Source organism: Myodes glareolus, chromosome 1 (genome assembly GCF_982192425.1).
Source record: "Myodes glareolus chromosome 1, mMyoGla1.1, whole genome shotgun sequence".
NCBI classification, from domain to species: domain Eukaryota; kingdom Metazoa; phylum Chordata; class Mammalia; order Rodentia; family Cricetidae; genus Myodes; species Myodes glareolus.
Window position 1 is genome coordinate 126,530,486 of NC_142026.1, and position 25,878 is coordinate 126,556,363.

Genomic DNA, 25,878 nt, shown 5'->3' on the forward strand with positions numbered 1-25,878 from the left:
GATTATACATCTCTCTTAGAAGAGATGACCCTGTACATTTAATATTCCTGATTTCCGTAGTATTCATCAGTGAGCACAAGGACCTACATGCCTCCTGCCCCTCCCACCTCCCTAGACAGCCCTGGCTGTCCTGGAACTCGATCTTTAGACCAGGCTGACTTCAAATTCAAAGAGGTCTACCTAACTCTGCCTCCCAAGCGCTGAGATTAAAGGCAAGTGCCACCACCGCAGGGCCCCTTTTTTATTTTGTTTCTTTATTAATTTTGTTTTTTTCCAGACAGGGTTTCTTTGTGTAGTCTTGAATGTCCCTGAACTAGCTTTGTAGACCAGGCTGACCTCAAACTCACAGAGAGTCTGATCAATTATGTCAGACCAAGGGTAAGCACAAAACTAATAAACAACACCTAGATTGTAAGATTTTAAGTTTTAAACTGAGGGGATGATGGCCAAATCGTTGTGAAGTAACAATATATTCTAAGTAATAATATATTCTAAGCAATTGTAGTGTGGTTGCTTTGTATTTTACATGAAGCTATGTTCAAATTTTGCTCTTTTAAGCTTGTTTCCCATGAAAGTCAAGCATTCACATAAGTACTGATTTATGAGCAGGAGAGGAGAATGTCATCCACACAACAAATGACCAATACCTGGGAAATTTAATCAGCACCGGCTTGATGCGGGAGAATTGTCTGTAGTCTGTCAATCATATTTTAATAAAATGCTGATTGTCCAGGCAGGCAGTATAGGCGGGAAAGCCTGACAGGAAGTAAGGTGGAGCAAAAAGAATGGGAATATTCTGGGAAGCAGGAAGCTCCCTCTGCCATTCCTGCCCAGATCACCAAAGAAGCATCATGTGAGCTGACAGCTGAAAAAGGTACCAAGCCATGTGGCTAACATAGATAAGGATAATGGGGTAACAAAAGTTATAAGAGCTAATAAGTAGCCTGACCTAATGGGCCAATCAGTTTATAACCTAATGTAGACTCCGTGAGATTTCCTTTGGGACTTGCTGGTTGTGGGGTAGCGGGTGGGACAGAAACCCCAACAAGCCGGCCCTCATGTTACACTGGCTGAAGCGCTTAAGTACAGAATAGTGATCTATTGGGAGGCTAGTTTTCATCCCCTAGGGTAGAATTTTCCAGAGGTATTGGGACTGTGGAAGTCAGCTATGATAAGCTAAGTATGGGCAGGTTCTTTACTTCCAACCATTATCACCTGCCAGAGTAGGACTCGGCCATTCATAAATTTAATAAGAGGCCTCAGTCTCAGTAGTTTACCCTGAAGCAATACCTGGCTGCAGGAAGAACCACAAGCTGAGATTACCCAACCACCACTCAAGAACAGACCATCCAAAGGAAATGCCTAATATTCCAACCGCTGTAGATAGGATCACCTGCCAACACACACTCACCAGGACACCCCCAGACAAATGTCATCCAATCAGGGGTCCTGAACCTCAAAAAACCCTCACCCCCACCTTTATTACAATAAAAACCCAATTCTAACTGAGGTCGGGGCTCTCCTGTTTATTCCAATACGTTGAACATGCGGAGAGAACAAGTTTGCAAACTTGCTTAAAATAAAGGCTCTTTGCTTTAACATACAGGACTCTGTCTTCTTGTTGGCTTTTGGGGGACTTCATGGATTTAACCATAACAGGGACATTGGCTGTTAATTGTTTAAAGTAAGAGCAGAGAATGAAAAAAAAGTGTTCCCTTTCAGGATGTAAAGGAAGAGAGGAAAGGCAGTCTTGATCAAGTATAGTACTGTAATGTTGGTGAGGAATCACAGTAGAAGCAGGAAGGCCTGACTGGAGGGCCCCGCTGTTTACATAGTCACATTTATGCACCTATGATCATGTAGCATTCTAAATTTATTCTTTGTCTTATGAATTGTAAAAATGGGGGAGTTCAAGTGCTGGTGCATGCTTTTAATCCCACTACTCCAAAGGCAGAGAGATACAAATCTCTGAGTTCAAGGTCAACCTGGTCTAGAAGGAGTTCCAGGACAGCCAGGGGTACACAGAGAAAGCCTGTCTCTGAAGAAGGGGAAAAAAACAAACAAACAAACGAACCAAACAAAACAAAAAGCTTGAAACTTGGGAAAATTCAAAGGACCCTCCGAAAGTTCTTTATCCCCTAGTTACAATTTTTTTTTTTTTTTGGCCTAGAAGTTGGGCCCGTTTTAATTTTTCCCCAAGAGGAGGTCAGTGATCAGAGGGAGATGAGAGCTGGGAGCATAGAGAAAAACCTAAGTGCTGGGGTAGGCTAGCCGTAGCGGTCAGACAATGGAGGAGACATCTCCCCGCCTCCTCCCCACACACAGTCCTTGTGTGTCATCAGACCACAGGAGCTGAAACAGTCCTGACAATCCGGGAGTGCAGCCATGGAGAAGGGCGCCCTAGGGAACCTGCTAGCTCCTACTCCAGATGGGGGTGGGGGGAGGGGGCAGTGGAACTTTGAGCTTCCTCCTGATTGATCAGCATCTGAAGGGGAGGAGCCCAGAAGTAATGAGATTCATAGGCTAAGCGGAGTGGGCGTGGTATGTGGTGAGTAGAGGGCGGGTCCTGTATATATTATGCTGATTCGAGCTGCTCCTGCCTAGATTCCAGGTGAAGACACTGACTTTGTTTTTTTTAAGATTTTTTTTTTTTAATTTTACATACCAACCCCAGTTTCCTTTTCCTCCTCTTCTCCCCCCACCCCATAACTTCCACCCATTCCACACCCATCTATTACTTAGAAGGAGAAAGACCTCCCTTGGGGAGTCAACAAAGTCTAGTATACCAAGTCCAGGCAGGTCCAGGCCCCTCCCCGCAGCATCAAAGCAGAGCAAGGTATCCCAGTATAGGGAATCGGCTCCAAAAGGCCAGTTCATGCACAGGGATAAGTCATGGTCCCACTGGCCCCACAAACAGTTCAAGTCACACAACTGTCACCCACATTCAGAGGACCTACTTCAGTCCTATGCAGGTTCTCCACTGTCAGTCCAGAGTCCCTGAGCTCCTATTAGCCCAGGTCAGCTGTCTCTGTGGATTTCCCCATTATAATCTTGAACCCCCCCTTCCTTTATGAAGTCACAGATTTTATTCTGTCTCTGTCTTTCCTGATGCTGTTGCCCAGAGTCCCAGGGTGAGTGAGATGACGGCACCCCGGGCTGTGGGAGCCCAGGACAACAATGCCCTCCATGCCAGCAAAGGAGCAAGACAATGAGCTAGCAAGTCAGAAACCGCCAGAGACCAGACCCACAGTGCTCCCTGGCCCATTGTGACGAAATCGCAATGCTCAGGGAGGGAGGAGCAGAGGCCCTGGAGCGACCCCAAAGAGATGTAGGAAAATATGTGTCTGGAGGACCAGGAGGTCTGAATTCATAGTCCAGATGCCCGGAACTTTGCGAATCTTTGCACCGGGTCCTCTGCGGGGCGGTACTGAGGACTCCCCATCCTCTCCGCAGCTCCAGCCACACCTGTAGGTGCCTGGCCTCAGGAAGGAACCATGGCAAAGGTTGCAGCCACCGGAAGCAACCTTTCCCTAGTTCTGTGCCTTTTCGTTGTACTGAGCTGTCTGGGGTCCAAGTTGCCTTTCAGTGAGTTACCCGGACTTAAATGGAGGGGTTGGGGAGGGGAGCATTGGGCTACCGAGTCAGGAAGATAAAAGTCTCCTCAGGGGAAGCTCCAGGGCTTCTTTCTCTTCATTACTACTGGAATTTAAGTCTGCTCCTTGGTCCTTGCAGCGTCCCTCCCCCATCCTCACAGGTGAATTGACAACGTTAGGGGAAAGTCACTGTGGCAGGGCTGGAAGGGGTGCATGAATGAGGAGGGCACAGCAGCAGAGGGGAGTAGCTAATGAGGCTCTCAACACCACTGGGGTCCACTGAAGCCTCACCAAGTCACCAGTGAGGAACCCCTTCAGGAGGCAGTGCTGCTCTGGACCTAAGGCAGTCTATGCTCTGAAGACTGCCTTCCCGGGAGTTCCTCTCGAGCCCTCCACCATTTGGAACCTTTTTGCTCTTTCTTTCACATCTTCTCACCCCCCCTCTTTTATTAAAATCAAAAGATTACAATAGTTGCAGCCATGAACAAGGCAGCTACAACCACACTCGTTCGTAGTTTCTTTCCTTCTTTTTTCTTTCTCTTGTTGTTTAAGGTGGGATTTCACATCATAGCACACACTATAGAATCTGCAATAATCCCTTCTCTGTCTCTCTGTCTCTGTCTCTGTCTCTCTCTGTCTCTCTGTGTGTGTGTGTGTTGTTGTTGTTGAAGGAGGTCACTTGTTTGTCCCAGCTTCCCAGATCTGAAATAACAGAACAGAAACTGTATTAATTAAATCATTGCTTGGCCCATTAGCTCTAGCTTCTTATTGGCTAACTCTTACACATTAATGTAACCCATTTGTATTAATCTGTGTATCGCTACATGGCTACGGCTTACTAGCTAAAATTTTGGCATCTGTCTCTGGTAGGGCTACATGGCTTCTCCCTAACTCCTCTTTCTTTCTCCCAGCATTCACTTTAGTTTTCCCCACCTAGCTCTTTCTGCTCTGCTCTGCTATAGGCCCAAAGCAGCTCCTTTATTAACCGATGGTATTCACAGCATACAGATGGGAATTCCACATCACCTCCCCCTTTCTGTTTAAATAAAATGAAGGTTGCAACTTTAACATAGTAAAATTACATACAACAAAACATGTGTCAAGCAAGAATTACAGTTATAATATTTAAACCTACTTTATTTTTATCATAACTAAGGAAAACTGTAACTGTATTTACATATTCTTCAATTCCATCAAAGACTCCAGAAGGATATAATATTACCTAAGTAAACAGGAAGTGCATTGTAAGCAACTTCTAAAACTCTAGAATTGACAGAGACTTCTCATTACCTGGACACTCACCCAAAGTTCTTCTGTACCATTGGGGCATCCATATTCAGCCTATCCTCTTTGAAGTAGATTGGTATTGCCCAGGAGCAGATGTGTCTCACTGTCATGAAAAGTCCTAAGTTCTTAAAACATTTTAAATGTTCTTAAACATTTTAAAAGTTCTTAAACATTTTAAGTTCTTAAACATTTTAACATATTCTGTAGTCTTTGAAAGATTTGAAGAATGCCTATTCATCTGAAATATGTACATCTAGAAAATCTAACATGACTACAAGCTTGACTATTATAGATGATTATCTCTTAATCTATATTTCTTAATTATACATTACATTTTTACATGAGCTGAAGAAACAATACCTTAATCAAGAACAGAAATATACAGATAACAAAATCGACCTTAAATTTGTATCAATAAACCATTATCCATACCAATGCAAATCTCTATAGAATATTCCCCTTTAAAAGTAAACAAACATTTGCAAATAGTACTTGGGAATTTGGGTATAGTTCTCTAGACTACTTCCTGCTGATTGGGGTGCTGCTAATCAGGTCTTTCATGGTGTATTCTGTGTGCTAGGTTCATCTCAGTCAGCAGTTGGGCTAAGTAATTTTTTGGAAGGTGTTCACAGTGACCTTTCAGGGTGGCTTGGAGCATTAAACCATATTAGTCTGGAAGCAATCCACAGGTTCTCATCCTCTGTGGAAACAAAAGAAGAACCTCTTTTCCAAAGCAACTTATCCTTAGACTCAAATTTTGAATTCAAGAAGCCTTTAAAATATCTATGCTGGTTTAGTTTAGCAGCCCATGCAATGAAATATCTCTCTATACTTAGCTCATTCACAGTCAAAAAATTCAAAAAAAACACAATAATATACATAATCCAGTCTCTCTGTGCATTCTCCATCTTTGCATGGATTATTCTTTCTTTACTCCCTTTTAGTGTTTGACTGTCTCTACTCTGTCACTTTAATGACTTTGTTTTATTATTGTATAACTCTCTCTACTCTTTTTCTTCTCTCTCCCAAGCCTATGTACATTTTTTAAACACACTGTATCTTGTTTGGAGCTCTTTTATGTCTGAGTCTGTCCTATTGTATATCTGTAATTCTTTACAAAATGAGTTTCAAAGCCACACCCAGTATCATACTTTGCTCAGCCATACCTCCTGAACCTGCCCAAGCAGCTGCCACCAACTGGGGACCAAATATTCAAAAGTTAACTTTATAGAGGACAGGTTCATCCAAGCCAGCATACCATCCACTCACAGTAGCATCTCTGTGTTCATCCCTGAGTGACAGGGCAGTAATGAAATAGTACAGAAAGAATGACTGCATTTGCTGTTGGGCTGAGTGGTCACTCTTGTGGTCCTCCTAGGAAGGCAATGAGGGTCTTTCATAGAGGTGGTTCAGTTTTAATCGTTATTTTAGGTTTTTTTTTTGTATTGACTGCATGTATGTATGTGCACCACATATGTGCCTGGTGCCTTTGGAGGATAAAAGAGGACATTTGGTCTCCTGGAACTGGAGTTACAGGTGGTGGTGAGTCACCAAGTGCAATTGCTGAGAATCAAACCTAAATCCTTTGCTTCTACTTCTAAGCCATAGTCTGTCACTGAGGGAGGTCAGGGCAGGTATTCAGAGGCAGGCCCATGTGCTATTCCACACAGCATTATCTATGACCAAGGAACTCACTTCACAGCCAGAGAGGCACAGCAGGAACCGTGGAGGATGCTGCTTGCTGTCTGGATCACATCTTCTGCAGAGCTAGATTTCTTATCTAGATTTCTCACCAGAGACCACCTTCCCAGGGAACAATAATTCCCACAGTGATTGGACATTCCTACATCATTAACAGTCAAAATGGTCCCTCAATAGACACTCCCTTCTTAGGTGACTCTAGGCTGGATAAAACCGACAAAGGAAACCGGCAAAGATGGTCAAGACTTTCTTTTTTTTCTTTCCTTCTTTCCTTCCTTCCTTCCTTCCTTCCTTCCTTCCTTCCTTCCTTCCTTCCTTCCTTTCCCTTTTCCTCTCTTTCTTTCTTTTTTTTTAAAAGACATTATTCCAAAAGGACTTTCTTGTTCTAAATACTGTCTATGAGGCCTGTCTCTGAGCCGCTGTTCTGCATCCCTAACTTTACTGCTGTTTCCTTCACAGAACTGGTGTCTCTTTGCTACAGCTTCACTGAGGGCCAGACAGGGCCTGGATCACAGAGGCAAGAAGTTAAAGGCCAAGCGAACAACGAAACTTTTGTCTTCTGCAATAATAACACCTGCCGTGCCATAGGTGTTCTAGGGAGAAAAGTGAATGTCACAGAGACCTGGCAAGTACAGGTTGATGCTCTGCAACAAGGATGTGGACTGTTCAATGCGCTTATGCTTCACATGATGCGGGAGAACACAATGGGAGGTGAGTTTTAAATTGCCCCGTAGGATTGGGGGATGTAGCTCAGTGACAGAGTGCTTGCCTAGCATGCATGAGGCCCCAGGTTCAATCCCCACTGCTACAAACAAAATAAAAGAACTTATTAGATGGCTCCATGAAGGAAAGGACAGGATTTGTGACAGGTTAGGGACATTCAGTGTTTTCGTGGAGGAAAATAAAAAAAAAAAGAATCACTTATAAAATGAGAGGGCCTGCTTGTTGGGGTATCTGTCCCACCTGGTACCCTATAGCCGGCAAGCTCCAAAGAAAATCACACAGAAATCTCCATAAGTTATAAAACTGATTGGCCCATTAGCTCAGGCTTCTTGCTAACTTTTATAAGTTACATTAACCCATTATTCTTATCTATGTTAACCACGTGGCTCAGTACCTTTTCCAGCAGGGCAGGTTATACCTTGCTTCTCTATGGTGTGGGCAGGAATGCAGAGGGAGCTTCCTGTTAATACTCCCGTTCTCTTTGCTCCACCTCTACTTCCTGTCTGGATTTCCCACCTATATTTCCTACCTGGCCAATCAGCATTTATTTTAAATATGATTGTCAGTATACAGACAATTCTTCCGCACCAATCACTGGTGGTTCCTCCCACCAAAGAGGCCCAGTAGTAGTGTAGGAGGCCCTTCTGTATTTGTGTTGTTTTCATTGGTTATTAAAGAAACTGCCTTGGCCTAGTTGATAGGGTGGAATTCAGGTAGGTGGGGAAGACAGAACAAAATTCGGGGAGGAAGAAAGCAGCAGAGAGAGCCTAGAGGCCTTGAATCTCCAGCCTGAGATGGATGTAGTTCAGAATCTTCCCAGGAAGCCACGACCTTGTGGTGCTACACAAATTACTAGCAATGGGTTATCAAGATGTGAGAGTTGGCCAAGAAAAGGCTAGATATAAAGGGCCAGGCAGTAATTTAATTAATACAATTTCTGTGTGGTTATTTCGGGGGGGGTTAAGCTAGCCGGGTGGCAGGACATGGTCTGCTCCTCCTCCTACACAGTAGCAAGGCTAAAATGTGAAGGGTAGAGCAAGGTCAGATGATGGGAAGGGAGGGTAAGCAGACAGGATTCATCAAGGCCAGAGGCTGATCTCTTCCCAATAGGCACAGTGCACCTCTTACTGACGGCCAGGGTGTGTTGTTGGCATGAAGCAGATGGACAATTCAATGCATCCTGGAACTTTGACATTAATGAACGCAAAATGTTGCATTTTAACTCAATCACTGGAACATGGACTACTCTTCATCCTGCATCGATCATGTTGCTAGAGAAACGCAAGAAAAACACGGAAATAACTACCTTCTTACAAATGACCTCCCAGAATCACTGTAAGACTTGGTTTCAGGAGTTCAAGTCCCACTGGGGACAAGAGGTGAAGCATACAGGTAACTGTGAAGAAGGGAAAGAAACTCACTGCAAATAAGGGGTGTGTGTATGTGTGTGTATATATTTGTGTGTTTGTATTTGTGTGTGGTGTGTGTGTGTGGTGTGTATGTGTGTGTGTTTGGTGTGTATATTTGTGTGTGTATTTGTGTGAATGTGTGTGGTGTGTGTGTATATGTGTGTGGTGTTTGTGGTGTATGTGTGTGTGTGGTGTGTGTGTGTAATAATCTAATCACCATGAGTTCGTGAGTTAATGGTCACTTTTCCCATCATTCATTCCGGTTCCCACGCTCTCCAATCTCACTAATTGTTCTCTCACTGTGGCCCTCACTGACTGTTACAATCTGAGCGCCTTTACTTCCTGGTCTTTTTCTCATTCTAGACTCACTGTTGCTTTCATCTCACCTGATCTCTCTTCTTCCCTGTCACCATCCTCACAGGTCACCCTCATGCCTGCTCACCTGCCATCATTATCCTGCTTCCCCCACCATAGCTGCATGAGTCTTTTGAGATCAGGGAACATGCCCTCTCTCCCTTCCAACTTGGGACCCACCTAAACAGTTGCTGCAGAGCAACAACAGGGGTGGAACTCTCTGTGTTGCTGAATGACCTGAGGACCCAGAAGCTAAGGTGAGATTTTCTCAGATTTGAGGTCTGGTCAAAGGCTCAGCTTGTGTTTCCACTTTAGATTCATCAAAGGCCATGATCATCATTCCTCACATCTCTGTCCTGCTGATTCTCCTCACCTGCTCCCTCCTGCTGCTTCTCTCAGGAGGATCCTCAGCCATGACAGGTACTGAGGGCAGTGTTGGGAACAGAGTAAGGGACGCATGGATGAGGAGTGAGGAAGCAATTGCTGAAGTCCTGCTCTTGTCCCGCAACTGCAGCATCTTATTGAGAAAGGAGGCAGGAGATATGGAGTTCATGTCACCTGCTAGCAATAGTGTGTGCATGCTCAGCCTTGACAGACAGGAATCATGTCACAGAGCAGTGGGAATGAGGAGGGAACACAACAGGTGTCTAATCAGGCGGGTCCCATTTACAGGAACACAAAAGAACATATAGTTCCTCTTAATGTGTAGAGGCAAGAGGATTCCACTCAACAGACAAAGATAAAAATATGAATAAAGAGATGGCTCAATGGCAAGACCACTTGCTGCCCCTGCTTCAGACCCAAGTTCCATTCCTAGGACCCATATGGCAGCTCACAACCAAAGAGCTTCTGGTCCAAGGGATCCAGCCCCTTCTCCACAAACACCAGGCATTCACACAGTGCACTTACAGACATGCAGGTACACACTCATACACATGAAATAGAAATAGATCAAGGAGCAGCAGCCTCCAGGTCCCTGGAGCAGTGTCTCCACTGGAGACTGGTGGACCGAGATGCTCCTGGAATCCATTGCTCTCATCTGACTGTGCAGATGGACAGGTAGGGCAGGGACAGGCACACCCTCAGGTGTGATGCCACTCTTAGATATTGGGACTATTAAATTCTAAAGCTATATTAGATATATTAAATTCTAAAACTATATTAAATATAGTTTTTTATATAGTTTTTTAAATATAGTATATTTAATATAGTTTTAGAATGAAAGAGAAATGATGTCTGTAACACCACTCAAGGCCTGAATAATCAGGGCCCATGGGCCTTTCTGGATAGAGTGGATAGAGGTCACCCCCTGCTCCTCCAGCCCCTCCCATCAGCCCCTGAGTCAGGAAGCAGAGCTGACTCATCACCACTCTATTCTGAACTCCAGGTCTGCAGCAGGGCCTGGGGCTCTGGGACAAGGGAAAGAAGGAGGAAGACAGTAGGGGATCCAGGATGGAGAGCCCAGGGGTGATGGAGGAGGGAACTGAATGACCCTCAGTGAGGGTGGTTGTGGGGTGGTGATGACTGGTACAGGGCACCCAGGAGAACTGACCCAGGCTCTCCTCAGACCCTTCAAAAGATGTGTTTCCTTGCTGCAGGTTGAAGATGCTCCAGAGAAGTCGTGAGAGTTCATCTTGTGCCACCACTCTCCCTTCCATCAGCCTCCACCAGATGAATCAGGATGCTGCGGACAGCATTTCATGGTCTTTCACTCTGTGCAGGCACTTGGGCCCTTTCTTATCACCTTGTACTCTTGGTGTTCCCTGGTGGGATTTGCCCTTAACATGGAACTAGTTGAACTAAAGATCAGGAAAGCATGGTTATGTACACATCCCTAGCATAGGAAACAGGATAACCAAATCTCTTTAGTGGGAAAATATGAAGTTATTTCTCCTGTGAAAATAACTTACCAGTATCTAAGTTAGTTTGAGACAGACTAGACAGATTCCAACCTCTCTAAGGTATTTGACTAGGAGTTAAATTCTATTAAGTATATTAATTTTGTAATAGATATTTATTATAACCACACCTATACAAGGCAACCTTCTCTAGCACAAAATAAAGAATGTATCTGATATTTTCATATGACTACATATGATAGGGATATTTCATAACAGAAAAGTGTTATTTTATAATATTATTACTATTATAGTTTAGTCTCTGTGACATGCACTAGGTCCAGCAATGGAGACAGAGAACCCAGAACCCAGAAGCTGCTCAGTCCTACAGACTGGCTGTCCCCTGCAGTGACAATCTGGCAGTGAAAGGCAGAAGTTTCTGGGAGCTGGTGCTGCTGGGTCCACATCCTCCTGGTGCAGATCTGGATCAGTGCTGCTCTTCACTGTGCTCAGAGAAGCTTCTTCTATACATACAGACCTGGGATGGAAGGAGAGTGAACTCACACTAGCTTCCTCTGACTGCACAGGGACACTTTGCACAAGTGCACTAGCACTCACACACACGTGACACATACACACAGTGACAACATAAGTACCCTAAAGTATGGAGAGTTCACTGTTGAAAACAGCATTTTTTTATGTAGGGGCTAACTAGATTAACCTGAAATGGAACTCACTATGGGGACCAGGCTGGCATGAAACTTAGAGATCTTCCTGCCTCTACCTCCCCGGCATTGAGCTTAAAGGTGTGTGCACCACACCTGGCTGATTCTTGGATTTTGAGCTCTTATAGTGTGCTACTAAAGTATTACTAATGTAAGATGCACTATTTCTCCATAATTAATTTATAAACTACAGTGGCATTAAGCAAACTGGCCATATTCAGATATCTCAGGTATCACTAAAGAAAACCTGTAACAACTAGTCTTAGGAAAGAGAAGTTGAGGACCAGTTGTTTAGTGGCAGTCACTGGTAATGTCTTTCCTTCATTCTCCATACCAAAAGCCATCATATTGCTGACTTGGTATCTTTTAAATGCCATCTTTCTATTCAGATGATTATAAACTTTCTTATAATTGCCTTGCATATGTTTATATTTATACAAATGTGTGCATGGCTGCACTGTATGACTTTTACATAAAATTTTTCAAAGAATTTTCTCATGATTACTTCTCAAAGTTTGTGGCAATATTTATTTAATTTGTGATAAAGTAACTGTAATATTCTCTTTGTTCTTTGTCAATCTGTATAAAGTCCTGTCAAAATCAGTATACATTTTGGGGGGGTCTTGAGGGTGATTAGAGTGTATTGATATTTTGTTTGTGTTTTAACAAATAAAGCATGCCTGAAGATCAGAGTGCAGAGCTAAGCCACTAGAGGCCAAAGAGTGTTGGCACACACCTTTAATCCCAAGAGATGGACAGAGGCAGAGGGATCTCTGTCAGTTCAAGGTCACTGTGGGCTACACAAGATTGAATCTGTCTAAAAGAGAAATGAGGCTCCCACAAAGGTGACCCCAGAACTTGGGATCACGTGTCTTTAGTCCCAGTTCTAGGGAAGTGGAGAAAGGAGTGACATGGTAGGTGAGGAAAGGAATAGAAGGTGGGAGGAGATACGAACTCAGTGTAGTCTGAGGAGCAGTCTAGTCTGAGAAACACTGCAGTCTGGGACAGTCAGTTTTAGCAGTCTGAGCATTGGTGGAGGTAAGAACTCTCTAGTATCTGTTCATTTTGCTTCTCTGATTTTTAGCATTAACCCTTATATATGACTCTGTTTTGATTATTAATGCCAACTAGAATTCATATTACATCTGGCACCCAGATATTTGGGGTGTGAATTCACTGGTGAAAATAAGAAGCTAAGACCATTGAACAACAGAGTAGAGCTGGAGGTATGGAAATCTATCAAGATCAACTTCTTATAGAAGGAGATTATGTTACTATAGATAGGCAATCTTAACATGATGCCCATACCCTGGCTTTATGGTATGCAGCAACATTGAATATTTGGGACAAAATTGAAGACGTAGGAAAGAAGACTGGGTCACTTATTAAAGTCATAGAGGGCCCAAAAGAAATCTTCACAGATTTCATCAAAAGACTGACATCAACAGTAAATAGAATGATATCAAATTCAGAAACTAGACAAATAATAATTGAATCTCTGGCTTTTGAAAATGTTAATTCTTAATGTAAAGTCTTTTAGGCCTTGAAAGACAAGATCAGCACCATTGGAGGAATGAAGTCAGGATACTGTCGATACTGAATCTCATGACCATGATGATGCTTGGATAGGAGAGGTGATTTCCAGAGGTTTGAACAAAAATCAAAATGTCAAGTGTCTCAACTGTGGCAGACAAGGTCACCTTCAAAAGTATTGAACACAGGGCATTCCCAGAACAATGTTTATTTCTAAGCATAATTCAAATAAAATAGAAGACCCCTCTCTTAAGGATTATACAGAAGGTGAGCAAAGACAGAGCATGAGATATGTCAAATGTGTAGGGTCAGGAGGACAGAGAAGAAAATTAAAACCATATGTGGCTAACACAGCAATGAATTTGTGGGGACATGACTTTTTATAGCAATGGAATACTCAGATTAACAGTCCAGCAATTAACATATGCTTCTGGGAAAAACATTAGAAGGTATCATAAAGAACAGCCACCAACCATTCAGGTTGTACAAGAACAGGGCACAACCGCTGCTGATCTTCCAAAGGCACCAACAACTGTACCTTCAAAATGGTTGACAGACAAACCTGTATGGGTTGTACAATGGCCTTTAACATCAGAGAAACTGCAGTGCTGGCAGAAGTTTCTATCCTGCCTAGCCCCACAGCCATTCCCAAGAAGTGTTTCCCAAAGAAACACACAAAGGTCTAAATTAATTATAAACTGGTTGGCCTATTAGCTCAGGCTTCTTATTAACTAATTCTTAAATCTTGCAGTAACCCATAATTCTTGTCTGTGTCAGTCATGTGGCTTGGTACCTTTTATCAGTGATGCATTCTCATCTTGCTTTTTCTGCATCTGGGTTACAACTGGAGACTGAGTCTTTTCTCTTCCCAGAATTCCTATTTTCTCATCGCCCAGCCTATACTTCCTGCCTTGTTGCCCCACCCATACTTTCTGCCTGGCTACGGGCCAATTAGCCTTTTATTGAAATACAAGTAACAAATCTTTACAGGGTACCAGACCATTGTCCCACAACAGTGCCGGCTTTAGATAGGATGGTACAGTAATAATTAAAGGACCAGAATGTTGAAGAATAAATTGGCCCTTGGAAGTCTCCTGTATTTGTTGTTAAAAAGAAATCTGGAAAATAGAGATTAATAGTTCTTTCTACATAAGACTGGCCACATGTGACTTTGTTTTTTGTTTGTTGTGTATTTTTGCTTTTGCTTTTTTTGTCCCAAATGTCTCATCCTGAAAACTACGTGCTTGGAGACCTGTTTTGAGGTGGGATATGCCAGTGTAATGGCAATTGTTTTCATTAGCATCCTTTCTCCTGCAGTCTTCCAGATGCCACAAAACTTTCATGCCTTTCGTAGCAGTTTGTCAGCCTGAAGGTGTGAGCACAGACTCAGGCCTTCCTGTGGACCTTCTGAAGAGTCTCCAGGAACAAAGGAAGCATTGATATACATCCTTAAGAAAAGACACACAAATGGGGAAAATGAAGCTTTTTTTTTATCCTTTTCGCTGAAAGTGTAAAGTGGCATGAGATTAAAAAAATATGTTTTCCTTCCTATAGGATTCACAATCTCAAACAGAAATGGATCAGTGTCTCCATGAGATGTAGGAATCACTTTCCCCGTTTTCCCTAGGAGAATGCCCAGAATTTAGGGTTTAAGATGTACACTTGCATGAGATCCCAAAGTCTACAGAGACAGAGTAAAACAGTCCTGGATTTGCTTTGCTAGACCAGAGTCATTTAGGGGTCTTGCAAAGGGCTGGACATTTCCAGCAAAGGGATCCATTTGAAAGCAGATTTCTAAATCTGGACCTATTTAATTAAACATAACTCTGTAAGTGCTAACTATGATATCATACAGCTAGAAATAGCTTCCACATTTGGAATTACAAGCCCGTCTCTCTGTTTGGAAGGTATTGTCCTTACTTTCAGTACATTCAGAGTCTTTAGAAATCACTTGATTGAATTTTTTCAATCTTCAAATGAAGAAATACATAAACACAATGAAAATGTGATCCAGGACCCACAATGGTACAGATTACTAAACCTGTGCTTTCTCATTACAATACACAGTTTGCTGACAGTAAAATGCTTTAATCAAGCAGCATTTTCTGGGGTGTTTCATTGTTTACAGTAAATACTGCTATGTGCTCAGTTAAATGATTTCATGAGAGAAATTAGTTTTAAAATAAAAACATAGAGGGCAGCGCTCAACACAATTTTACAAATGTTCCCTGACTTCATCTGGGAGGTGCAACACTCCTAAGCATTGATAGACAGCCCACTCTCTACTCCATGTCTTCACTTTCCCATTGTCTTAATGTGATAGTCTATCGAATTGCTTCTCAAATTGGCCTAATAATTCTATCTCTGTCTAAAATAGTAGGTAGACTCCTTCAGCTAATTCCACTGACTTTATAACCTATGAGTTCCATGTTTCCATGGTCACATTAGTAACACAGAACTTGCTAGAAGTACCATGTTGGATTTGATCACTCACAGGTGTCCAGATCTGGGTGAATAGAGAGTGGAGCATTTTCCAAATCTGCATACTGGTTCTGCACTATAATGACTGATGTCACTTCCAACTTTGGCAAACATCTCTCGATCACTATGAGCTGTCCCCACTTCCAGACTCTTAGGTTTGTTCTCTAGTTCTGGGGCAAATTCCCTTCCACATATTTGCTGTATGGGTTCAACAGTATGACAATCACTTTTGTTCCCTAAAGTGTCACTGCATCAGTGGATAAAAATAACTTGTTTTTGTTGTCTTGGAGGACGCAGTGAGGAAAGATGAGCAATTACAGTCTGATTCTAGATATGTTTATCTCCTCATGTTTACCCAAACCCATACTATTCTCTTGTCTCAAGCCTGCAACTCTTAATCCCAGTCTGGTCTGACAAATATTTGCTAAGATCAGAAGAAAATTTCAAACTCTGTGCTTCACCCATGGCTTTTAACTTGCTTTGGTCTGGAGTTCTGAGAGGTACTGCCAATTTCTATGAGCATTGTTTTCTTTTTACTATGTTAAAATTAAAGCTTTTCTTTTTAATTAGACAGAAAAGGAGAGATGATGTGAGATATCCTTGAGGTGTTGCTGTTATTATTGATAAATAAAGCTGTTCAGCCAATGGCTTAGCAAAGTAAAGCTAGGCAGGAAATTCAAACAGATTTATAGAGATAGTTTAGGCAGAATCAAGGTGATGCCAGAATCAATCAAACTGCCTAAGGAGAAGGATGCAGAAAACTCACCAATAGGTCACAGACTCCTGGTGATACACAGATTAATAGACATGGCTTAACTTAAGATGTTAGAGCTAGCTAGTGTTGGACCCTGTCTCCCCTTACTCCCTGGGGTGCATCTCTGAGGACAGTTTGGTCTGCCAGCTAAAAGCTTCCTTCTAGTTTCTGTTATCTCTGCCCTAGCCTTGTGATTTAGCTGTAGGGCTTTTTTCTATCTTTGGTGTGGTAATTTCCCACCTGCCTGGGAGAATTACACAGAGCCAAGGTCTCTCTCACTGCTGTCACTGCTCTCCACCCTCTGCCTGGGAAGGAATTCCCTACAGCGCCAGGTCCCATAAAGTGCCAGTTTTCCCTCTGGTTGGGAGGGGGTTCCCTTACTGGGGCCAAGGTATATTAGCCTTGCATTCTGCTAAATAAAGTGGCATTCGGCTATCTCTTGACGAATGACCCAGGTCTCTTGTGTGTGTGTCTTTTATTTCAATCTTCAGGCCTTTGCCCAAACACGTATAAGGTATGGGAGGCGCACGAACCGTACTGGGAAGGGGTAACGCAGAACCGGGTGGTACAGCTAGGATTATGCCTAAGCTATTATCCAAGCAGTGGTATAATTAATATAATTTCTGTGTGATTATTCGAGTCTGGGCTGCCAGAAAATGGGCCTACAGTTCATGGTCCTACAGTACATCCCTGTGTTGATGTCAGTGGCTCCTGTTGCCATCGAGGGCCATGCTGATTCCAGTGGTCTGGGCCATCTCCTAGAACTGTGTTTGGGTCCATGGTCCTACCACAGCTGAGAGGTCTATGTTGATGTCCACAGTCTATGTTGCTATCAAAGGCCACATGAAGCCTGGTGTTTGGGCCACAACCTATGGCCTTGTTACTGTCCAGGGTCATGTTCCTTCTAGCATTATCCTGATTGGAGTGACTAGGGCTGCCATTATGACTATAATGTTCTCAGGGCTCAGGCTGCTACCAAGGGCCATGTCTAAGTCTGTGATCTAGATGCAGATAGGGTCTGTATTGATGTCTGTGACCCATCTCACCTCAGGGGGCCTTAGGAACCATGTAAGATGAAATCAAGAGGACCATGCTGAGCCAGGCCTGCCCTTCACTCACCCTGGAAAAGCTGGTCTTGCCTCTCTGGACACTACACCAAGAGAAATGACTCTGATATTTGTGGGAGAGCTAGCCCCTGCAGTTAGGAGAGAAGGCCCCACCCCTCACCACAGGTAAAGCTGAACTGACCGTGAGGGCCTAGATATAAAGGAGCTAATTCCCCCATCTCACCTGAGGCAGGCAGCCACAGTGACCTGGACTTACAAGCTCAGCTACCACTCACACCTACAACCAGATCTTGAATTGGCCCACTCTAATATATACCCCATCTAGGAACTGCTGGAGCTCATGAACAGACAAGTCCTGTGGAACAATACCTGCAGGATCTCCAAGACTTGGGACAGCCACGGGATATCCCAGAGGAGTTCCAGGAAGGATCCTAATGATGGTGTACCAGAAACCAGAGGCCTTGAACCAGATCAGTGACTCATTGCAGTAAATGTTTACTAGGAAAGCTGATTGGACAAAAGGGTGTACTGTATGATTTGCTGCCAGAATGAAGAGGTGGAGAGGTGGGAAAGAAGGAGAAACAAAAAGTTGTTCTTGTTGTCTTCGTTTTGTTTCCAGCTTGATTTATTTTTGTTTTTGTTTGATTATTAGCTTGCACACTTTGTTTTGTTTTTTAGGGTTTTCTTAGGGTTGTGTTGGAGTGGTTGGAGCAGGTGGTGAATGGAATGGGGGTGCATGATGCAAAATTCCCAAAGAATCAATAAAGAAGTTAAATTTAAAAAAAAAACAGTGCAGTGAGCTGACCCAGGTAAGATTCTGCTGAATGACCTGACTAAATATGATTGTCTTAGGCATTGTTTGGTTGCTGTAAAAAGACACCATGACCATGACAACTGTTCGGTTTTTTTGCCCCCCCCTTTTTTGTGTGGGTGCTGGCAAAAGTTTCTCTGTGTAACAGCTCTTGTTGTCCTGGAATCCACTTTTGTAGATCAGGATGGTCTCAAACATCAAGGAGATCCACCTGCCTCTGCCTCCCAGTGTGCTGGATTAAAGGTGTGCACCACTATCACCCAGCTCAACCTAGGAAATTCTGATAAAAGAAGACATTTCAGTGGGGCTGACTTATAGTTTCAAAGGTTTAGTCCATTATCTCATGGTGTGGAGCAGGGCAGCAGGCAAGCAGACGTGTTACTGGTGAAGTAGCTGAGAGTTCTACATCTGTATTGGCAGGCAGCACTGAGAGACTGAGACACTAGTCCTGGCTTGAGCATTTGAAACCCGAAAGAGCACCCCAGTGACACACTTCCTCCAACAAGGCCACACCCACTCCAGTAAGGCCAAACCTAATAATGTCACTCCCTTGTGACCAAACATCCAAATCTATGAGTCTCTGTGGGCCTATGTGGGTCATTCTTATTCAAGCTAAAGGAAATATATACTAAGGCTTTAAGAAAAAAAAAAAACATGGGAGGCTAGAAAGATGCCTCAGGGATTAAGGGCACTGGCTGCTTTTCCAGTGGATGTAAGTTCAAACACAAACACCCACATGGTAGTCAGAACAGTAGTTATGTGTAGCTGAAGTTACAGAGAACTGCAGTTCTGGGGAATCTGCCACCCTTTTCTGTCTTCCAAGGGCACCAGGCACATATATGGTGCATACAACAAACACTAGGTAAAACAACATACATACATTTAAAATAACAAAATTATATTTTTAAATTGTATGAACTTTTATCCTAGGCAAAATCCCAAGGTCTCATAGTCCTGTTTTCTTGTGCATAAATGTTGTTTATTTGAAACAGACATTTGGTGAGGGACAATTGTCTATACTCTGTCAATTATGTTTTAGATAAACGCTGATTGGCCAGTAACCAGGCAGGAAGTATAGGCAGGATGACAGAACAGGAAGTAGAGGTGGGTCAATGAGAACAAGAGAATTCTGGGAAGAAGGAAGCTTCCTCCCCAGTCTTGTCTAGACACTGAAGAAGGAAGACTCTGGAGAGAAACTCCTGGGAGTGACTTCAAGTTTCTTCTGGCACGACTGCTCTTAGGTACACACGTCCCTTTCCGGTGTCAGACCGCAAGAAAATATATATATATATTTAGGGAAAAGCTTTGTGTTTTGGGCTGGGTCAGTTGCCATGGATTTAGAAGGCTGGGCCCTGGTTGGTTGTCTGGTAGGGACCGGGAGGTTTAGGAGCCTGGGGATTGGACAACAGCCTGCATCACTCAGGTCATAGTCTCCGCCTTCACAGTCTGCTTCTAAATTGAAGGAGCTTGTCCTGTGCAGGGCGCCCAGAATCCCCACTGAGAATTCATTCTGGTGCCTGGCACTTTTGTGAACCCTCTGCAGGGCGGCACTGAGGCCTCTCCGCTTCTCTCTGCAACTCTGATTACTAAACCTGTGGCTCAGGGTATGGCGAAGAATGCAGCCGCTGAGAACGATCTTTAAGAAGCAGTGCTTATTGGTTCTACTGATCTGTTTGGGGTCCTTGCAACCCACTGGTGAGCTGCTGCGATTTAAGGTGATTTAACCCGAGGGGTGCGAGGAGGGGGATGAGGAGGGAAGGGAAGTGGGTATTGAATCTCAAGGTAGTAGTCCTCCTCTGGGAAGCTCCCAGACCCTCAGAATTGAGGCACTTGCGGTAAAGGCAGCGCCTGCGGAAATGTGGCACTTGCAGCGCACCTTCCCTTGCCCTGCCCCTACCATGTTCAGGGGAGGAGGGAAAAAGTTACCATAACGCCATGAGTATTCTGTCATACTGGTGTCCACAGGAAGGCTAAGCCAAGTCAGGAGGTTCGGAGGTGATGTGCACAGTGCCAGACTCCGCCAAGAAGCTCAGACAGCTCCCCTGGATTGAAGGCAGTCTGTGCTCTGAAGACTCTTCCCAGGGGATTCCCAGAGGAACCCTCCTGCATTCCTGAGCCTCTATGCCCTGGAACTTTCTTTCCCATCATTCCACCATACTATTCCAGCAGATGACAAAGGATGCTTCAGGGAAAACGTTATCAACCACGCTCTTTCTCACTTTTTACCCATTTATTCTTGCTTTCGCTTTGTTTTACAGCAGGACTTTACACCAGAGCCCAGAATTTGCAGCCATTCCTTCTCTCTATAGGTCTGTCGGGTGCTAGGATTACAACTTTCTACCACCAACCTTCACCTTCAATTCCATGAGACTCATCAACCACCAGCCGGCTCAGTGCCCTTCCTTGCCCATATAGCCTTTCCCACTCCCCATCCATAAAGTGCCTTTCAGCCCCTTTTCCACCGGGTGACAATCAGTGGATTAGCACCTCAGCTAACCAGGGATGACTATAGTGGATTCCAGGAATGGTACTGGGTAGGACATGTGGAAGGCTCTGCCCTGGCATTCCAGGCTCATTTAGTCTACCTCTTGGGAAAACAGCATCAATTAATGGTGTTCCTTTAGGCAGAAATAGGTTTGGGTTTTGTTTGTTTGTTTGTTTTTCATTTTCTGTAAATGGCAGGCATTGAAATTTTCCACCTGGCAAGCCTTACTATACCTGTCCTGCATTAAACACTCGAGTCGACATTTAGTGTAACTGGCTCAGAGGGCAGCAAGTTGATGAACGGGACAGCAGATTTGGTCTCCACCATTCTTCTGACCCCAGATTAGGGTACACCCCATGTACCAGTATTGGTGCCCCTCCCAGAGTATATTCAAATATACTGTGCAAGCTGCATGTTTCCCGGGAATTAGTGGGTTTATGCTGCCTATGGCTTCTGGGCTAGCTAGAAATGACAGGATGAGGGCCTGGGTTTAGGGCCTCTTGATGAATACTGAAAAATCCAGAAAACAGCTTCTTAATTTTCCTTCCATCACTGACAAGGCCCAGCACAGCATGATCATGTGATAACAGATTAGAGAATTGTCCTGATGAAGAGCAGGGGTCGGCCACTCCTTGACTTGCATCCTCAAAGAAGAGAGAATGACGGACTATACTTTACTTAACACAGGGAAAGTTCAGTCAGGGTTTTAACGTTATTTACTTATTTCTCTCTCTTTTTTTTTTAAAGACACCCTTCCAGAGGACTTTCTTGTTCCCCAGGCAGAGACTGTCTCTGAGCCCCTGCTCTGCATCCCTCACCACATGTTTCCTTCACAGATGCTGCTTCCATTTGCGTCAACTACAGTGTTGTCAGGCCAGGGTCTGGACCGTGGAGGCAGGAAGTCAAAGGTCAAGTGAATGAAAATACTTTCATTTCCTGTGGCAGTACCAACAACTGCCATGCCATTGGTCTTATTGGCAAGAAACCGAATGCCACAAAGTCCTGGGACACACAGGTTGACACTCTGAAAGATGGACTCGGCCGGGTCACTAACCAAGCACTTCTCATGAAGCAGGAGATTAATGCAAGCAGAGGTGAGTTTCAAATGGCCCCATAGTTCCGGATATGAAGCTCAGAGACAGAGTGCTAGACTGGCATCCGTGAGGACATAGGTTCAATCCCCACTGTTACAAAGTAAATAAAAGAACAATCAGATGGGCACCTGAGGGAAAGAACAGGACTTGTGATGGGCTAGGGACATTCATTGTTTTCATGGAGGATAAGAAATGAAGCACTGGTAGCCCCTCCCACCTAAGAGGTCCAACACCAATGGTAAAATGTGGAAGGTCAGAGGATGGGAAGGGAGGAGGATAGGTAGACAGGATTCATCAAAGCCAAAGGCTGATCCCTTTCCAATGGGCACAGAGCCCTTCACTGTGCAGGTCAGGATAAGCTGTTGGTATGAAGCAGATGGACTTTCCTATGGATCCTGTGACTTACACCTCAATGGACACAAAGTGCTGTATCTTCACCCAAGCACTAGAAAGTGGACTGAAGTTGATCCTGGATCCATGTGGATAAAAGAGATGTGGGAGAAAAACGAAGGTTTAACAGGCTTCTTATACAGGACCTCACAGGGGGACTGCGGGGCCTGGCATAAGGAGATAAAAATGTCACACTTGGAAGAAAAGCTGGAGCCTACAGGTACCTTGGGAAAAGTCTTTAGAGATGAGATGAAGTGTGTGTGTGTGTGTGTGTGTGTGTGTGTGTGTGTGTGTGTGTGTGTATGTGTGTGTGTGTGTGTGTGTGTGTGTGTGTGTGTGTGTGAGAGAGAGAGAGAGAGAGAGAGAGAGAGAGAGAGAGAGAGAGAGAGAGAAATAATCTAAATCTATGAGTTCTTGGGTTAATGGTCATTTTTCCCATCAGTCTTTTCCATTCTCACCCTCTCCTATCTCAGTAATTGTGATTACATTGTTCACACACTGTGTTCCTCGCTGGCTGTCACAGCATAGCAACCATTTGTTTCTTGGCATTGTCCTCACTCTAGAATTACTGTAGTTTTTCATCTCACCTGATCTCTTTCTTCTTCCCTGCCACCGTCCTCACAGGTCTTCCTCATGCCTCCCCTCCTGTCAGCAGGAAAGATGCAGTCCCATCATTACCCTGCTTCCCCTACCATAGCTGTATCAGGGAACATGCCCTCTCTTCCCTTCCCACTCAGGACCCACCTAACAGCTGTTGCATAGCAACAGGTGGATCTATGTCCTGAATTACCTGAGCACCCAGAAGCAATGGTGAGATTTTTCTCTTGATTTCAGGTCTGGTCAAAGACACAGCTGATATTTTCACTTCAGCCTCACCAACCATTGCCCCAGATGTGGACCAGTCTTCATCCATGACCATGGAGCCCAATGCCTTTGTCTTGCTATTCACCTTAGCCCTCCTGGTTCTCTTAAAGTATCTGCAATGACAGGTACTGGGGGTGGGACTGTGGGTGTGTAAGGGATAGATGGGTGAGGAGTGAGGAAGCAAGAGTGAATTCCTGAAGTCATGATCTTGTCCCTCAACTGTAGCATCTTATTGAGAAAGGAGGCATGAGGTCTGGAGTTCATGTCACCTGCTAGCAATAGCTTGTGCGTGGTCAGCCTTCATGAGATAGGAATCATGTCACAGAGCAGTGGAAAGTGAGGAGGGAACACAGCAGGTGGGTGCTCAGAGCAGACTCCTAATCAGGAGGGTCCCATAATGCAGAGGTGGAGACAACAGGAACACAGAAGCACATGGTAGTTCCTCTTAATATATAGAAGGAAGAGGATTTCACCCCACAGGCAAAATAAAAAAGATATAAATGAAGAGATGGTCCATTGGCAAGAACACCTGCTGCCCATGCATCAGACACATGTTCTATTTCCAGCACCCACAGGGCCGTCACAACCATACAGTTCTAGGTCCACAGGATCCAGCCTGTTCTTCTGCACAGACCCCAGACATTCACACAGCGCACTTATAGGCATGCAGGCTCACATGCACAGACATAAAATAAAAGTGAATCAAGCAGCAGCAACAGCATTCTGAACCCCTGGAGCAGAGTTTGCACTGGAGGCTGGTGTACTGAGCCTATTGCTGAAGTCTACTCCCATCTGGGATGCTCAAATGAACTTAGTTGGACTGGGACAGTCACACCCATCAGCCCCTGAGTCAGGAAGCAGAGCTGGTCATCACCACTTTATTCTGAACTCCCAGGACTGCAGCAGGGTCTGGGGCTCTGGGACATGGGAAAGAAGGAGGAAGACAGTAGGGGATCCAGGATGGAGAGCCCAGGGGTGATGGAGGAGGGAATGGAATGACCCTCAGTGAGGATGGCTGTGGGGTGGTGATGACTGGTACAGGGCACCCAGGAGAACTGACCCAGGCTCTCCTCAGACCCTTCAAAAGATGTGTTTCCTTGCTGCAGGTTGAAGATGCTCCAGAGAAGTCGTGAGAGTTCATCTGGTGCCGCCACTCTCCCTTCCATCAGCCTCCACCAGATGAATCAGGATGCTGCGGACACAGCATTTCATGGTCTTTCACTCTGTGCTAATTGCTTAGAGTCTCTTCTTATCACCTTGTACTGTTTCTCTTGGTGCTCCTCAGTGGGAATTGTCCTCATTGTGGAACTACTTTTACTAGAGACCTGGAAAGAATGTGGTTATTGCCCATCCCTAGCATAGGAAACAGGATAACCAGATCTCCTTAGTGGGAATGTGAAGTTTTTACTCTTGCATATGTAACGGGCAATAATCAAATATCTCAGATGTCTAAAGGAAATCTCTAATAACTAATCAAGAAAACAGAAGTTGAGGACCAGTTTTCTTTTTAGAAATCACTGATAACTTTAACAGGGCACACCTGAGTCCATGATGGAAGCTCCATCCAGGCTGTAAAACTCAGCATATAGGAAGCAGTACCTGCCAGAACTCGAATAAAGGCCCAGTCCATCCAAGTCTCTGAATGGATTAACCTTGCTTTAGGCTTCTGTCCTTCCACTTCTGCAAACTCTTCTGTTAACTGACGTATGTCCATCCAGAATATGGTTTTTGTGCTTAAAAGCTCTACCTGAGAAAGGCTCAGTGCTATACTGGGATCTCAACACCCAGTGTAATTAATGATCAGCTAATAAAGAGTTTCTCTTGTCTTAAATCCATGTCTGAGCAGTCTTCTCTAGTGAATACCCCACATTTCTGGAAGTTCCTACAGAGAATCCTGAGCAAGACCTCAAGACAACAGAGGTCTCAGACCCCTTGGAGCAGGGAAGGCTGTGGTGGTCAAGAAGCCCCTAGGGCACTGGTCCTCAACCTGTGGCTCACAACTCCCTTTGGGGGTTGAATGGTCCTTTCAAAGGGGTCACACACCAGATAGTTTGCATAGCAGATATTTACATTACAATTCGTACCAGTAGTAAAATTACAGTTATGAAGGAATATCAAAAGTAATTTTATGATTTGGGATCAAAAACAATATGAGAAACTGTCTTAGAGGATCACACATTAGGAAGATTAGAACCACTGTCCTGGGGGTGCGCAACCTGAATTCTAGGTCCCCAGGGCTCCCTTTGATCAATTGTTGCCTCATGCTTCAGAGGACTCTGACATCTCCACCCCAAAAGGAAACAAAATTAGAATGTCACCTCCAGAGGCAAGTCCAGTTAAGGCGACATCTTTTTGGACACACGGGAGAGGTCCAACAAGGGCACTGGTCCAGTGTCAGAAGCCTGTGGGATGTCACTGGATTCCCCCGTCTATTCAGGTGTATGAATGTGTGGTGGTCATCAGTGGTTGTCTTCAGTCTGTGTGTGTATCTGGGTGTCTGTGTGTTTCTGTCACTTCTTGCTCTCTCTATTAAGCCATGCTTTCTCTGGTATAGAAACCCCTGGCTTAAGACATGTGCCCTTCTGTTGGGGACCCGAATCGTTTTTGGTTCTGCCATGTCACCTACAGAGAAACACAGAAACAAACAAAGCAACAGGAACAAGAACCTTCTATCTGTTTCAGTCCCTGAGAGGGAGCACTTGCTTGGTGCATTACTTGACTCCTACTCACGGTCAGGGTTGGTCTCAGTTAGGAGAGGCCAAGTTTCTC

The 25,878-nt window shown here is 44.3% G+C and overlaps 1 protein-coding gene and 1 long non-coding RNA gene across 4 annotated transcripts in view; one reads left to right on the forward strand and one right to left on the reverse strand.

Annotated features, from left to right (window-relative positions):
• LOC148123566 (uncharacterized) overlaps positions 1-25,878 on the reverse strand; it is an 83,705-nt gene that overhangs the window by 5,271 nt on the left and 52,556 nt on the right. The gene's annotated exons all lie outside the window — the stretch shown is intronic.
• LOC125394505 (UL16-binding protein 1-like) lies at positions 3,186-24,902 on the forward strand. Of its 3 annotated transcripts, none has more exons than XM_048425387.3 (5): positions 3,186-3,585; positions 7,041-7,292; positions 8,415-8,696; positions 9,383-9,487; positions 10,666-12,899. In XM_048425387.3, exons 1-5 carry the CDS (start codon positions 3,495-3,497, stop codon positions 10,668-10,670), a joined length of 735 nt encoding a protein of 244 aa, XP_048281344.1. In that variant the 5' UTR covers positions 3,186-3,494; the 3' UTR covers positions 10,671-12,899. The 3 variants fall into 3 exon arrangements, with proteins under 3 accessions (XP_048281344.1, XP_087767992.1, XP_087767987.1); XM_087911866.1 differs by lacking the exon at positions 10,666-12,899 and adding an exon at positions 24,216-24,902 and having other exon boundaries at positions 3,257-3,754; XM_087911861.1 differs by lacking the exon at positions 10,666-12,899 and adding an exon at positions 24,216-24,902 and having other exon boundaries at positions 3,257-3,585.